Genomic DNA, 16645 nt, shown 5'->3' on the forward strand with positions numbered 1-16645 from the left:
TCCTCATTAAGTTATTATGTGGGAGGAGCCTCATCAGTCCAGCCCACTGTTTGTTTTTTAAATGGACTAAAAATTTTGTTACTGTTGACATTTTCATGATGTCTGTTAATAAAAAAGACCTATTATTGAATCGGCGGACTGTCTTTGTTTTGTAGACAAATGAAACTACATGTATATTTGTTTATTAATCAGAGTACAAATCAACAAACACACTTTTACTGTGATCAAATCTGTCCAGTGACATCATAAATACACGTATCTCCCAGGGGAAAACTAGGTATTGGTGCTAAAACGGCCTCGATCTTCATCCCTTCAGATAGACTGAGTGCTCCATGGAGATGCTTGGAATGTGCAGAACCACAGATCTCATTGTTGCAACCATAATGCATCATGTAGGCTGCATCTAATGAGCCGTCTGCTCTTTCTGCACCAGAACACAGCTGACTGCATTTGCTGGAACCGTTAAAGTTGGGCTGAAATGGAGAACTAAGCAGAACGTCTGTTAAGTTGTCATCCATGCTCATGGTTGATGGGCCGTGGTTCCACCTGGCAGTGTTCTGCAGCGGACCGTGTGGGACCCACGGTGGTGAACGTAATCGTAATGCTGAAAGTGGCACCAATGTGACCAATACCGAAAGGCAACTGGTGATTGGGTGGCAGAACATCCGTTCAGCTTCCTTTTGTGTGGAAGGCTGAAACACTGTCCCACGAGCACCTGCTCAAAGGTGGATCCAAACAAAGCTTCATCAGAAAAGTGCTGATGAAGCTTCTGAGGGAGGAGCTGAGAGTCTGGTGTTCTGCTCACATGCAGGTGACCTCTGCCTTCCCCTCCTCTTGCTCAAAGCCGCCTTCATCCAGGTGGGACAGGGAGCTGGGGTACCCGCCTCCGAACACCGGGAAACCATCGATGCTTCCCGCGGCAGGAGAGAGGTCATCTGTGGGGGTGGGGCTGCTGACCGCATGAGTCACAGAGCGACTCGAGGTGTGATCCAACGCCGACTGGAGACAACACAAACATGGCATATTATTCTACTGTGTTGGGACATTGAAAACGTGAGGTCACATGGCTCCTAATGGAACCCACTAGGGTGACGCAAAGCCACGTTTCACATGTTGACTCCAATGACCCAGAATGTCTACAATGAGAGCTGCAACATCACAGAAGAGAGGTCATTATTTCCTCCAGGACAGAAACACTGAATCATGAGTGGAGATGTTCTGCTGCAGGAGTGCGACTGGACTCACTTGGTTCCTCGGGTGTTTGGCCGCTGCACCTCGGACTGGCCTCTGCAGGAACACGACCTGCTTTGTGGCCAGATTCCCATCACTGCACAGAGACAAATAAACCCTCCTGTTGAAATGAGAGATGATGTCTCCGGCTGCATTGTGAGGGTGAGAGTCCTACCTGTCATGCCGGATGATGGGCGTAGGCAGCACGCAGGTGAGCAGCCAGCCGAACTCGGCCAGAGTGTGAAGAAGGGGCCCGTAATCTGTTTTTACGCTGGAGCCCTGCGCCAAGCGTAGCACGTGAAACACATTAGAATACGGACGTGTGTAAATATAACAGCTGATTATTTGAAAGACCGAGTTCTCAGAACCGCTCACCTCAATGACGGTCCACTGCTCCACAATTATGGCATCATTAGCTGGCGTCGAGGTGCTTCTCTCCTCATAAACAAACAGTCCCTCCAGCGACCGAAGCGCCGGCTCACCTGAAACACAAACAGCACCTGGTACATGACCCGGAAATAAAACCAGTCCGTCATCAGCGTTTACTCTGGACGCACCACAGCTAGTCCTCCCTGCTTTCATTTCTAACTCCTTTGGTGCAGTCTGGACCGGGCTGGTGTCTGAACTCTTCTGCCAGTCACTGTCGGCATGAGGAGCCTGATTTTATCAACTCTACTTGGCTTGGATCAGAGATATTTCATTTTAAAGCAACCAGCTGAACCTTGTTCCTCCATCAGGTGGCGCTGCAACATTAACATCTTCAGGACTGGCAGCAGCAGGATGGTTGCTGAGGAGACCAGACGTCGGGGGCTGATAATGACCCAGTTATTACGGAGAGGTTAAAAGCTGTGTGAGGAGGAGGAGAGATGGTTCCTGTCTACTATCCTCTGGGAAAGCTTTAGGCCTTCAGTTACCCAGAATTCACTCTGCTTTACATGTTTCATCTGTTTAAGACTGGCGCTCAGGACGTCTCATCAGCACTTTTTCTTCAAATTCCTACACAAAATCAGCCACTTCCTGTTTTGTCTTCTCTCTTTCCCACTGGATCTATATTTGGTGCGTCTTCCTGACCTCAACAACCTCACTTCCTGTTTCTCTGCAGAGCAGCTCACATTCACATCAGAGTCGCGTCGTATAACCGAGCCAGACCCTGCTGCAGTAAAGTAAACAACAGAAAAATTAACAGCAAATATGAATCCTTATGGAGCTGGGAAAACATCTGCACATCTGGGAGAGTCCGACTGCAGCCGCAAAACTACAGAGTGATGCAAAACAAAGTCCTTTTCTCATTCAGGAGGCACAACCTTGTTAAAATACCAAACGCTGGTTCTTTTAGAGGCGTCACACGGTCGTGTTCAAGGTTTCTCAAGCTCCGCCTCCCGTGCGTTCACTCACATCAACATTAACACAAACAAGTATAACGAGAACCCAACCGGTGCAACACTGAGAGGATTAGAACGGACCTGAATGTCAGAACACGGGTGTGTGCAACAGATGTGCGCCAACAGCTGGAAGTGTCAGGGACACCATCACACCAACCTTTAGGTGTGTCCCAGTACACGAAGGAGTCCACCAGAGACCAGCCTTTGCAGTAGTAAGTAGCAGTCAGCTCCAGCCAATCAGCCTCCAAGGCGCTAACCACATGGCCTTTTCTGGAAATTCGCATGGAGAGCGCCCCCTGATGGTACTGACAAGCCAGTGAGTCTAGAGGAGCACAGCCTGGAGCCCAGGAATGGAAGAAGACCAGTAGTCTCAGGTCTGGAGGAGACAGAGGAAGAGGTTTTAAACGATCTGACGTCTCACATTTGAGAGAAACGTCTGTCACTGTTTCTGTGTGAAAGTTCAAATATCCTGTCTAGTAGGGATGAGCGAGTACACCACTATCTGTATCTGTATCTGTATTCGGAGTGGGCGTGGCCTAACCCAGAAGTGGGCGTAGTTTAACCGGAAGTGGGTGTGGTTTACATCAATAGTTATTTTAAGTCTGAGCAGAAGTTGCTATGTGTATTGTTTATTTGAAAACTATTTACAGAGCAGCCTCAGAGTTGAGATTAAATGTTTTTGATCACAATAGTAAAGGAACTGTTACAGAACAAGTTTTTCAATAAAATCAGAACATTAATGTTTAAGTGCATGAATTAAGAGAGAGAGAGAGAGAGAAGAAAAGATCTTTTCTATAGCACCTCTCAAGATAAAAATCACGGGGCGCTTCACAAAAACAAAACATGTAAAATAGAAAAAAGAATTTAGAAAATGATTAAAATATATTTGAAATGAGCAAAAAATAGACAATTGTGATTAAAAAATGTAAAGAAAGAGAGAGAGTGAATAGGAAAGAGGGAGTGGATCCTGAGGAAGAGGAGAGAGAGAGGAAAAAAAAAACCGACCAGAGCGGAGGCAGTGACTGACGCAGCACGGGCCGTTTTCAGCTCTGTCTTGTCAAATGCACCACGTACGTTACGAAAAAAGTAACTTTAAATAACTTTAAAGTAAGTTTAAAAAGAAGCAAACCGAAGAAAACATAGGGCGTACTGAAGAAACGTGAACAGTGACCGGACGCGAACTGAGCTGTGAGCTCCCGGCTGCAGAGTTTTGTGTGTAGGGAGGGGCGGACGCTCCATGTGACTGGCCAATCACAGAGCGTGAAGACAGTCAGTTACCCAATGAAGATTTTCCTTTAGCACGATTACAGATATTTACGAGTTTTACTCGTTTCATGCTCGTACTCGTCAAAAATGCTTTATCCGTACCGGATACTCGTCTGAAACGAGTATCTGGCTCATCCCTACTGTCTAGTTCACGTTGGCTTGGTTCAGACAGGCCTTCTACCTGGTCCCGATCCCAGGAAAAACTAACGGTATTGTTAAATTATAATGACATTGTTTTAATGCAACCAACTGCAATAAGTGAGCTTTAAAAACTAAATAAGAATTATCAGCAAAATAACATTAACACCAGTAAATTACACAACACGAATGTCGGACCTACGGGTGAAACTGGAAAATTAGAATCTGGTGCAAAAGTTCATTTATGTCAGTAAATCAGCCTAAAAGGTGAAACTAATCTGGGATGGACTTATTCTGAATCCAGATGTTTCAGCCTTTATTTGTTTTAACTGTGATGCTTATATCCTACAGCTGATGAAAACCCCACATTCATAATCTCAGACTATCAGAATATTGTGAAAAGGTTCAATATTCTAGACTCAAAGTGTCACACTCTGATCAGCTGATGCATCCAGAACACCTGCAGAGAGCTCCTGAGCCTTTAGATGGTCTCTCAGTCTAAGATGAGTTACTGCAGCTGCTGAACAGGTGAATCAGGAGTGTTGGAGAAGGGAAACAAGTAAAACATGCTGGACCTCCAGGAGCAGGATTGGTTATCTCTGAACTAAAACATCCAGAGGTTAAATGGTGTTCCTCTGACATACTGAGAACATTAAACATGGAGCGGGTTCTTTAAGATTTGTGACACCAGCGTCTGATAAAGTCGTCGTCTTCCTCCGCTTATCCGGGTCCGGGTCACGGGGGCAGCATCCCAACTAGGGAGCTCCAGACCGTCCTCTCCCGGAGGAGCAGCGGTTCTACTCCGAGTCCCTCCCGAATGTCCGAGCTCCTCACCCTATCTCCAAGGCTGAGCCCGGCCACCCTATGGAGGAAACTCATTTCGGTCGCTTGTATCTGCGTCTGATAAAGATCCACCATAATGAAATTTACTTCCAGCTCTGGAAAACTCACTTCATTTGGAGAAAGGGCTTTTATGTCCTACAGGCCTGAGGAGTTAACAGCTAGTCTAAGGACACCAGTCAGAAGTAAAGTCCTGTTTCTCTGAACTGAGGCCGCTACAGAAGCTATCTTTGATGGTGGAGTGAGACGATGTTTACCTGATTCTTCAGGCATCATTCCTGTCTGCTCTGAGTTCACCTCTAGCACATCAGAAACCTACGTAGTGTCTCACCAGGACTGTAGGTGTTGTCCTCTGGCTCCCCGTCTCCAGTGGGGGTTTGGGGGGGTGTGTGTGACGGGGACCGCGGGCTCCGGTTTGGACTGTTCAACCTCCCGTTGGTGATGCCGCTCACCTGCTGCAGGACGGAGCCGATGAACCGAACGCCTCCACGAGCACTGCTGTTCACCTGCAGGGAAGATGCCTGAAGATAATTACATCTAAAGTGTTCAGGCTGGTTTACCGAGTAAACGTTGAACTTGTCTGACCCTGTCAATGAGCGCCCGCACGGTGTCACTGGTCAGCGAGTCTCCTGGTAAAGGCCACTCCTCCACCTTCAGCCTGGGCATGCTGGGGCACAAGGACCCCACCTGACAGCTGCAAATATAAAAACACACCAAGCCCAGGTCAGAGGGGGGCTGCCGCTCAGCTCAGATCTGTCATCAGAGTTAAGCCCCCTCCACCAAAGAGAGGCCCTAGTCTTCTATTCTGCAGAATTTCAGCTTCATGAACAGTTTTCCACCAAATCTCATCTCCTCAATGGAAAAGATGATCCTTAAGCATTTCATGTCAAGGCTCAGACATCACAGCAGAGTAGGAGTTACATCCACGCGCTACGCTGGTGCTGTAAGCCGTGGTAAGCTAGACGTACCAGCAGGCTGTGCTGGACCAGTTACAGATGGTTGGTGTTGACTCCTCGTGACCCAGCTGACCTGTTTACTGGTTCTGGTAGTTCTTGTGAGGTGTGGTGACAGTCAGCTACACTTCCACTGCGCTCAAACACAAAAGTCCCTTTTACTTCTTATTGTAGTCCTAATTTAACTTTTATTAGTAGGTCTGAGTGACAGCTATCCAGCCCATCTACAGTCAAAGGTCAGCTCAGACTAGACAGCCTTTTGCTGGGTGAAGTACTCTCCAGCAGAGTCTACAGGTCCTCTGTTATTAAATATGCAGTGACCTTGTGTGTGTGTGTGTGTGTGTGTGTGTGTGTGTGTGTGTGTGTGTGTGTGTCTGGTGTACCTAAGTTTGGGACGGGCCAAGATGGCGCGGTAGAGCAGGCTGAATGGAAGCGACCGGGTTCGGCCCACAGACAGGATGATGGGATGGAGGGCAGTCAAAACGAAGCCCTGAGTGTAGTAGGACTGTAGCGCCTGAGGGAGCTCGGAGAGCGAAGACACATACTGGACCGTGGGACGGCTACCTGCAACACACACACGCAAAGGTCTGAACACCTAAAACAACTTTTCTTTCCGATGATGATTCTGGACGTTTCTGATGTAAACTGAGCTGGAGTCTGACGGGTCCTGATGGAATTTGAGTCCTCTTCTTTCTCTTTGGACGTGTCCCTTCAGATGTCTTCCGCAGCCAATCATCTGTCTTCATTTAGTCCTGTCTTCTCCATTTTCTACCCTCACTAACTAACTTCATGTCCTCTTTCACCTCATCCATAAATCTCCTCTTAGGTCTTCCTCAGCTTCCTGCCTGGTGGCTCCACCCTCAGCATCCTTCTACTAAAACTACGAGAAGGTTCTGCAATAACTGATACCAGTGAGCAGGAAAATACATCTTCTTGTTGATCTTTTCTTTGGTTTTACTACAGGTAGGTGTAGGACATTCCCAAATTGTCCAGCATCAGTGGGACCTGGGGTTCCATTCGTACTAAAATAAATATCTAAAAAGGAGACAACTGAACAATAATCTGATCTGGATTCATCTACCGACACCCAGCTGGTTGTTGACAGGACAGGAATTTCACCTTCTTATCTCCCTTATTCTTCTGCTGCACAGGCTGCAGGCTCGCCAGGAAGACCTCTGGAAACTAAAGCATTTAGGAGGTCCTCAGAGTAAACGGCTGACACGTGTGTGTGTGTGTGTGTGTGTGTGTGTGTGTGTGTGTGTGTGTGTGTGTGTGTGATGTAGTGTGGGAGCATTCCTCACCCCAACCCCACATTTTCACTCACAAACACCCTCAGATGTGACATGACGGCGACCTCTGAATGGCTCATTTATCTTGTTTCTTATGTGGGACTGAAGAACTCCAGTGGAACCAGTAAAAACTAGAACTCCTGTGGGCTTTAATTCCACACACAACGAAGGCCTGAGGTGGACGTATATTTACTGTGTGTTGTGTGGAAATTGTGCAGGACCAGAAGCATCCGGAGAAGATGTCACTGAAACTTTACAGAAAAGACAGGATTTGTTCAGGATAGGACCCCCCCCCCCCCACCTCTAAACAAGGCTTGTGTTGTAGCCTTTTGGGCTCCTCCTCCCTACATTCAGTCAGACACCCCCTCCGCCATACACACTGAGGCTTCTGTTTGGAGCTGCGTGGGAGAAAAACAAGGAGAAGGGGGAGCTGAGCAGCTACAGAAGCAGTTTTAGGGGAGCACAGGGAGGAGGGAGGACCTTTTAGGTCAAACAGAGGAAGCTGTATATTATGGAGGTAAATGTGTGTGGAGGTGTGAGAAAGAACAAGGTGCTTAGCAACAAGCAGCAAATAAAACCAGTTCTCTTTATACGCTCTCACTGGGGTGCCACTGAATCAGCCAATCAGAAACTAGTTTATATGTACTCTGATAAAATCACAGTTTTTAGACAAAATGCTTGTGAAATTGTGCTTATTATGAATAATGTAAAGGGTTTTTATTCAAAAACAGTCAGAGACCAAGACTAACTTATCAAAACCCAAGAATACAAATACATATGTCTCTTCTGTCTTCATTATCTCAGAGGAACGTAGCAGAGGACAATATTTTCATTTCTTCTTGTTCATAATGTTACTTCCTCTTTACGTGTGGCATTAGATGATGTTGCCCCTTTAAAAAGGAAGGTAATTAGGGACAGGAAGTTGGCTCCCTGGTTTAATTCTGATTTACAAACAAAACTCTAGAAAATTGGAGAGAACATGGCGCTCTATGCACCATGAGGAGGCCTACCTATCCTGGAAAAATAGTCTTGTGCCTTATAAAAATAAGCTTCGACAAACTAGAACTGCTTATTTCTCAGGAATTTTTCACAAGTAAAATAAATTCTATTAGAAACAAAATCTTTAGCATCCTCCCTAAAGCGATTTCTTCTTCCTCAGTAAGTGAGGCAGCATCAGAGGTAACTGTAGAACCTCATCTGTGCTTGAACCGTTTTGATCCAGTTGAGCTTTCAGAGTTATCAAAAATATTAGCTTCATCTAAACCTTCAACTTGCATTTTAGATCCAATCCCAACCAAATTATTTAAAGATGCATTTCCTTTGGTTACTGCCCCCATTCTAGATATAATCAATCTATCCTTAGTAAATGGATATGTACCACAGGATTTTAAGGTTGCTGTAATCAAACCTTCACTTAAGAAACCTTCTCTGGATCCAGATGACCCAAAGAATTATAGATTAATATCTAACCTTCTGTTTTTATCCAGAGTCCTGGAGAAAATTGTGGCCATCCAAGTATGTGAGCAATTAAACACTAACGATCTGTTTGAGGAATTTCAGTCTGGTTTTAGAGAGTATCACAGAACTGAAACTGCATTAGTGAGAGTTACAAATGATATTCTCATGGCCTCAGATAAGAATCTTGTGTCTGTTCTAGTCTTGTTAGATCTCAGTGCTGCCTTTGACACAGTTGATCACAATGTTCTTTTAGAAAGACTTGAACATGTTGTAGGGATCAAAGGAACAGCGCTAGGCTGGTTTAAATCTGTCTCTCGGATAAATACAATAAAGTTTATCCCCAGCGAGTCGTGGTGGATGGCTGCTTATACTGAGCCAGGATCCTCTGGAGGTTCCTTCCTGTTAAAAGGGAGTTTTCCTCTCCACAGTCACTAAATGCTTGCTTAGTATGAGGATTGCTGTAAAGACTCTGACACTAGTCAGTGACTTGATGCAACCTACTGGGTTCCTTATATAGGAAACTTACTGATTGGCTTCATGAACTGACCTGTACTGGAATGTTTATTATGTGAAGTGCCTTGAGACGACTCTTGTCGTGATTTGGCGCTTTATAAATAAACTTGAATTTAATTTAATTGAAAAGATGATTAACACAGGTGAAACTGGAAAATGAGAATCTGGTGCAAAAGTTCATTTATGTCACTAAATCAACTTAAAGGTGAAACTAATCTGAGACAGACTCATTCAAATCCAGATGTCTCAGCCTGTATTTGTTTTAACTGTGATGCTTATATCCTACAGCTGATGAAAACCCCACATTCATAATCTCAAACTATCAGAATATTGTGAAAAGGTTCAATATTCTAGACTCAAAGTGTCACACTGATCAGCTGATGAATCCAGAACACCTGCAGAGGGCTCCTGAGCCTTTAGATGGTCTCTCAGTCTCAGCTGAGTTACCAAATGAACTTTTGCACCAGATTCAGATTTTTCCAGTTTCATCTGTAAATGAAAAAAATAAAAATAATAATAATAATAATAGTTCACTAACGGAAACAGGTGATGTTTCATTTCACTGTCAGTGCCTCTGTCATGGTCTGCATCTGCGTCTCCCTCATGTGACTCCTTGTGTTCTCCATCCCTCTCTAGGTTCTCCTTATGTGTCTCCTAGCGTCCTCATGTGTCTTTGTCTGCATCTTCCTCATGTGTCCCCTGATCTGCAGCCCCTCTAGGTCCCCCCCCTCCCCAGGTATCCCCCCAGGTCCTGTGCTCCTGTGGTCTCCCTTATTCACACCTCTGTAGTTTTTCTTTCTGTAGTTTTTTCCTACAGGTTCAGCTTTTCAGTTATTAGTCTCTTTTTAGTGTGTTTCTTTCTCCACTAGTTTTTTAGTTCTCCTCAGATCATTTGTTGTTTATTTTTATCTTCTTGTCTTCAGGTTTTGTTTTTACTCTTAGGTCAAGTTACTCTCCCCTCACTGATTAGTTAATTGATTTCACTAGGTTTCTCTCCTCACACACCTGCAGCTCATCTCCCTCTCATCCTGCCCCAGTGTATTTAACCCTGTCTGTGTCTCAGTATGTTGTTGGTTCATTGTTTGTGTCAACGTCGTCTTGTCCCTCTCTCGATCTTTTAGTATCTCTAGGTCTCTTGTGTTTTTGGATTCTCTAGGTTTAGTTATTAGGATTTTTGGATTTTGTTTTTTGGCGCCCTGCATTCTCTGGATTTACTCCTTAATAAAGGATTTTTACGTTGTTTTTTTCCCCACCTCCTGCCTCGTTATCTGGTTCTGCATCCTGGGTCCTAATCTCTCTCCAAAACCACCTCATGACAGCCTCCATCACTGTTTGGCCTAAAACCACATGTTTTGTTTTTATTCATGGCGTTAAGTGTCATTGAACTTATCTGGACATTAAAGTTGAATCATGTATCAGTCTTGGTCCTGGGAGTCCCACTAGCCTGCATGCTTTAGCTGTTTCTCCATAAGTGAAGTTGCTGCACTTTTCAACGTTCAGGATCAGTGATCGTTTACAATATCAGTTCTTATCATTCTCACCCTAACAGATTCAGAATTGTTTTGGTAAGAAATCTCCCAAAAAGATGTTTCATTAACTGAAACATTACAGGAGAAAATGATTTTAAGGGGTTCCTATAACTGCTCAGTGAGGATGAACTGAAGCTCAGTTGTTACCCTCTTTTACAGTTTTGCATGTTTAGTTTTTTTCCTCCTAATCAGTCACTCGTGGATCAAACTCTGCATGTTGTACAGTTGCTTAGAGACTCCACACATGCAATTTTGACTTCTGGAAAAAAAAACTGGTATTTTTATTTGTTGGCTGTAGATCAGTTTTTATTTCAGAGCTGAGACTCAAACAGCTAAAAGCCTTAAAATTGGAGCTCAGACTAGAGGCTGACTGATGTGGGCTTTTTAAGGCCCACAGAGATTTTTAAAGAATTTTGTTGCTGATGGCCGATATCTAAAGCCGATGATTAAGGCCGATATATAACTACGTTTTAGCAGCGTATTGATTGTGAAAGACAACTGAACACTCACTGCGTGCAATATAACTTAAATAAGTCAATAAATATCTCAATATTTATTGAACTTCAAATATAAAACAAAGACAAAACGATGTGTTGGGTCCTTTCTTCAGTCTAGTAGTGGAGGCAGTTGGCCACACAGGTGCCTGATTTGTTTATTTATTTTTAATTGGCTTTTTAAAATAATTTCGGCTGATGACCGATATAGAAAAAAATCGAATATCTCAGCCCGATATATCGGTCGGCCTCTACCTGCGAATGTGGATCGCTCCAGATGAGATCCATCTCACCAACATTACTCTCATCCACACGTATGCTGCCTTTCATTGTCCTTCATCCAGGACCAGATTTAATATGTAAACCAAATAATTTAATCTAAAATAATCCAGCTCTGGATCCTCAGATTAGACAGCAGGTCAAAATCAGCTTAAATCATCTCTCCTCCGCTCTGTTCAGTTCTAACTGCTGTAACGAAATGAAATGACTGTTTTCCACCAAAAGTCATTTCCCTCCTCTCCTCTGACACAGGACTAGTCTGCATGAGATATGGTCTCAAGGTCTCATGCATTTGCTATTAAACTGCTTCTTTCCAGATCAAGAGAAGAATGAAGAACGGACTCTCTCCTTTTAATAAATCAAAGAACTCTATTTTAATAAAGCTAATCAAACAAAGTGTTAGTCAATTATAAGATATGACCAATCTGTGAAATCAATATATTAATTACTTTATTATAATCCTATAGAATATAATAAGTAATATGACTTTAAATGTTTCCACTAGGACTGATCACACGTAGCATTAAGATGTAACACATTGCTTTTACTGATCCAATCAGAATCTGCCAGATCTGACGGAGGCGTGGTTTTGGTGGTGCTTGGTAAATCTGTCATCTTTTCATTCGACCATAAACCAAAACATCCGAAGTATAAAACTATGCCCACGTCATCTTTAACGCCAGTTCAAAGCGTTCCAGAGAAGTTGTCGGAGTGGCCAATCCGTAACTTTCCTCTTCAGCCGAAAGAACCAACGATAAGCTGGATAAAATCTGTTGCTGTTCCAACTGCTGCAACGGTTCCTTTCAGAATAAAAGCTGAACTATCACGACTCTGTTTTGGGTCTCACTGGATGCCAACAAAAATGTTGTGACCCGGAAGTATCTCAGGACTGGTGGTCGGCTGCCACGGCTGTTTCTGCAGGCTTCGGCTCCACAAAGGTCCAAGCTGGACCTTTACACCTCCTGATCTAGACGGGGACTTCCGCTAAGGGTATGTAGACCGACAGAATGGCGTCGATTGTGTTTATGAATCTCCTAATCAAAGCTTAGCGCGAAGACATCACCTTCACTTCCCACCAGAACTAATCGCTTCTTCGGATTTGCTGGTTCTGATCAACATTCCATATTACACCATTCTCTGTCTCATTCACCTTAGTTACACCAAACATTTAGTGTTAAAGTTAGTCTAGTTTTAATTTGTTTAGTAATAAATCTTTAAACTTGACTCTCTCTTCTGTTGTCTCTGAGTGAATACGAAGCTGTTACCTAATCCCTGCAATAAAAAGTTCCAATCTTCTGGTTAAACAGTACCCACAGATCCATAAGGTTGATTTCATGTTTACTATGGGATCTTATGTTTTATGGCTTATTAAATAACATGTAAATGAACTCATTACACTGCCATGGTCTTCTACACCACAACCTGAATCTATACAAAACTCTGTTTTTACAGACCAACCCTGACAGGAAAACTCTCCTCGCTACAGGATTGTCTGAAAACACAAAACAGAGCCGTAGAGGTGGAGAGCAGCTAACAGGTAACAGGTGTCACCACAGCACACCCTTCCTCTGAGCTGTCCGTGGTGCTGAACAAAGAAAAGCATTGATTATGCCCACCTGACCACTGGAGTGTTTTCAACAGTTGATGCTTTTATTGATAAAAACGTGTGCCCAAGGCTTATAATGTTCTAACAGCTAAGAAGCTGCACCTGTGCCGTTTTCTCAGGGTCAGGGTTAAGAGCTTGTGTCATGCTGGCCTCTGTGGAGAGGAGAGCAGCAAAGACAAGCACAGCCTTAAACTATATTGACTGTAGTAGAAAAGCAAATGCATGTGGTTCTTACACCATTGATGCACCGCTGTCAGGTGAAAGAGCGGGCTCCCAGAGACACTCTTTGGTTGTTTTAGTTTTTAATAGACCACCTCTCAGGTGTTGTCTAGAGATAATGCCTGCAGAAAATGTTCTACTGGGCCAAACTCCTGACACACACACACAGTGGGAAACAGTCTGAGCCTTTAAGATCCTTTTCAGATTTATCTATCCCAAATCCTCTTTCACAGAGATCCACTTTGTCAGTTCGGGCTGTAAGCTGATTTATAAACGAACATAGAGAAAGAACAAAAATACACCGAGCAACGGTCAGCAGGGAGGTCAATAACCACGAAGAGACATGAGAGCAGTAAGCAGCCCGGCCACTGCAGACGCTGTGATGCTCCAGGCCCATGTCAGTCTCCAAATGAGGCCAAGCTGCCAGAGAGTGTGACTGCATGTGTCCCAGAAATACTTCGTTGTTTCGAGGAGAGTGAAGGTGTCCTACAAACCAACAACGGGATCAAATCTGTGTCCAATCAGATGCTCCTTTCCACAGTGCTCCAATCCTTACTGCCAACCAGCTTTGTGTATATAGCCACATCAGCTCCACTCACAACAGTTTTGTGGGTCTTTGACAAACTGAAACAAATGGATGCCAACCCCCACAGGACTACTGACTGGAAGCACTCCAGTTATCTTCAGACTGCCCGTTTCAGAGCTTCACACACATAATGAGATGTGTGGAGAATTTAGAAATGACCCAAATCCAAGGAAATACAGTCACAGTCTCACATTTCCTCCGAATGACACGATTTCCTTCCTCCTGTCATGAAATCCTTCGCGTTATGAGTTTGACTGAAGGATGGAGGAGAAGGAGCGGATGGTTGTAGAAACTCTGACAAACTCAAATTGAAACACTGATCTAGCACCTTTTTTCTGACTCAATCACTCACAAATACCATAAATAGAGAGCATAATTCAGTATGGTGGGAGGAAAACAGGAAACAGTGTCCAACTCTGACTGTTGAGGCCAACAACACGTCTGCATTTATGTCTGCCCATCGGTGTGCTCTTCAGAAAACGCTTTTATTAAATATTCCCAGATCAAGGACGTGAATAATAATGAGGATGAAGCTGTGATCAGCTGCAGAGCTCCTCTGACAGGGTCTATAAGGACAGAACGTCCAGCCTCGTCTTCTTCACTGTGAGATTCACCACTGGGCTGCCTCGCGGTTCAAAGCTTCACTATACCCTACAATAACTTAATCAGTTTCCTTCCAAATAGGTCAGCGTGAAAGCAGCCAGATGAAAGGATTATCCAGACAACAGTCATGCCCAGCGTCCCAGCAGGTGGCATCTGCAACCCAAGGAAGGTGTTGGATTTAAATGACATTAAAGTGTGTGTGTGTGTGTGTGAGAGAGAGAGAGAGAGAGAGAGAGAGAGCGAGAGAGAGAGAGAGAGAGAGAGAGAGAGAGAGAGAGAGAGAGAGAGAGAGAGAGAGAGAGAGAGAGAGAGAGGAGAGAGAGAGAGAGCCACGTGGCAGGGCAGGTCAGTGATCTATTTCTGGAAAGGCTGAATGGTCGTCCTGCTGTAACACCACTGACAGGTCTTTACATACAGGGTATTGTTGCGCTACGCAGATTTCTTATTAAGTAAAGGTTCTGTGGGACCGATAAAGTGGTATAAACATGCTTATGACCTGGGGCAGCTGTGAGAACTAATGAAGATAAATGTTTAAGTCAGAAAGGAGCAAGTAGAGCTTTAAACATGAGAAAAGGACAGGGATGTGTACTGATTTAAAAGGTTTCACTGAGGCTAAATGTAGACGAGAAATAAATGAAAAGATGCAAAGAGAAGCTGCAACTATAAAATAACAAAAATGTGAAATTGCTGCTGTTTCATGTCCTGTTTAATTCTGCAGCATTAATGCTTCAACAGTAGTAGTGATGTCAAACATAAAGCATTTCAAACAGGAGAAATCAGAATTAGCCCAGGTTCAAAAACACAGAAGATGTCAATAAACTTCTTATTTTATTCAGCAAATACTCCGTTTTTAACTGAATAACAAAAACAAGACAAATGACAGCATTTCATTATTTACTTCTTATCTTCTCTTTTTGTTGCATCATCATCATCATCATCATCATCATCATCATCATCATTAATAATAATAATAATAATAATAATAATAATAATAATAATAATAATAATAATAATATTGTTGTTGTTTCATTTACTAACAAACAGTTATACAAACTCAGAATAAACTACAGCACGTGCCGATTTTAGATAAACACCAGATCTGCATCCTGACTTTACTGGACAGGTCAGGGAGTCACCTCAGAGTCTTTAGTTTAGCCATGAGAAATGTTTACCCGCATGTCTGGGGACAAACACAACAACATACGAACGAAGCAGGCCGCCTACCTTCCAGGCTGAAGTCCAGCAGCACGTACTCATACACGGCGTCCGTCCTGCTCTCCACCTGAGGTCTCTTCAGGGTGGAGTAGATCTTTCCGGGACTGCTGTCCTCCGGATCCTCTAGTTTCCGTAAGCCGCAACCCATATCCTCAGCTCAGCTAAGCGCAGCGGGAGAACCGGAGCGGTAGGGCTGAGATTTGAACTTCTAACGGGACCGCTCCATCCCGCTTCCGGCTGCGCCGTTAATCCCAAAGTCTCCGCGGGAACCGGCGACGGCTCAGCGAGGAGGACTCGTGGAAGTTTGAAAGTGTCCCCGGCCGGGGAAAAGCAGCGCGGGCTGATGAAAGAACACAGAAGCTCCTCCTAAAGAAGTTTTCCCTCACCATAGCAACAAGCTCACGCGAAACAAATCCTCTTCCGTTAAAAGTTTCAAAATTAAAGACAGCAGTCGTTAGCCAAAGTTAGCCGTAAAAGTATTTCTGGCGTTTTTTTTTATGTCAGCTGAACTAGCTAGGTAAGTGAGCTCATTTACCAAAAAGATCCGAAAAACAGTCAAGGAAAGCTTTAATTTGAGGGATTCTCTGTTTAAAGGTGCAATGTGTAAGACTGAATATAATATAGCGGTCTGCGCTGCCCTCTAGCGGGATGTGTGTGTAGCAGCAAAGAATAGTCGACAGGTAGCAGACATAGAACAATTTTAATAGCCGGATGGCTCCCCTTTTCATCCCCCCACACATACATTTAAAGAGCAAGTAACGTCTAAATTAACTTTTTTTTGCTGATGAACTGTATAAATGAGTGTCTAATAGTGTTTTAAATGTGTGTATTCATTATTTTAGCATTTTGGTGCATTTTCTTAAAAAATTAAAAATTCTGCCTAAATACCACAGTATAGCTCCACCTTCAGCTTAAAACATAGAATTTGACTCATTTTGAATAAATTTTAGCCAATGGCTAAAGAGTAAGATACTACGTAATCCAGTAGAGTACTACGTAGCAGCTCTGCGTCAACGTTATAAAAGCATCGGGAGTCTCGGCCACG

General features: G+C 43.8%; 1 protein-coding gene across 3 annotated transcripts; it reads right to left on the bottom strand.

Moving 5' to 3' along the window:
* Positions 1 to 587: 587 nt before the first annotated feature.
* rftn2 (raftlin family member 2) lies at positions 588 to 15930 on the bottom strand. Of its 3 annotated transcripts, XR_011516209.1 has the most exons (10): positions 15610 to 15930; positions 6193 to 6373; positions 5442 to 5550; positions 5188 to 5362; positions 2770 to 2988; positions 1606 to 1712; positions 1406 to 1509; positions 1246 to 1327; positions 1085 to 1148; positions 874 to 999 (listed from the first exon to the last, which is right to left on the bottom strand). XR_011516209.1 is itself a non-coding variant. In XM_015965764.3 (9 exons), the coding sequence occupies exons 1-9, from the start codon at positions 15746 to 15748 to the stop codon at positions 802 to 804; spliced, it is 1314 nt and encodes a 437-aa protein (XP_015821250.1). In that variant the 5' UTR covers positions 15749 to 15930; the 3' UTR covers positions 588 to 801. The 3 variants fall into 3 exon arrangements, 2 of the variants coding, with proteins under 2 accessions (XP_015821250.1, XP_070400192.1); XM_015965764.3 differs by lacking the exon at positions 1085 to 1148 and having other exon boundaries at positions 588 to 999; XM_070544091.1 differs by having other exon boundaries at positions 997 to 1148.
* Positions 15931 to 16645: the final 715 nt, after the last annotated feature.

The sequence above is a fragment of the Nothobranchius furzeri genome, chromosome 14, assembly GCF_043380555.1.
Source record: "Nothobranchius furzeri strain GRZ-AD chromosome 14, NfurGRZ-RIMD1, whole genome shotgun sequence".
Classification (NCBI taxonomy): Eukaryota; Metazoa; Chordata; class Actinopteri; order Cyprinodontiformes; family Nothobranchiidae; genus Nothobranchius; species Nothobranchius furzeri.

What these genes read in the sequence shown, in the direction of transcription:
- rftn2 (XM_015965764.3), bottom strand. Translation starts at nt 15,748, where the DNA reads ATGGGTTGCGGCTTACGGAAACTAGAGGATCCGGAGGACAGCAGTCCC. An exon ending in AGCAGTGGACCGTCATTGAG is followed by an intron (nt 1,510 to 1,605) that starts GTGAGCGGTTCT and finishes CGCTTGGCGCAG; the next exon opens with GGCTCCAGCGTAAAAACAGA. An exon ending in CCCATCATCCGGCATGACAG is followed by an intron (nt 1,328 to 1,405) that starts GTAGGACTCTCA and finishes GTCTCTGTGCAG; the next exon opens with TGATGGGAATCTGGCCACAA.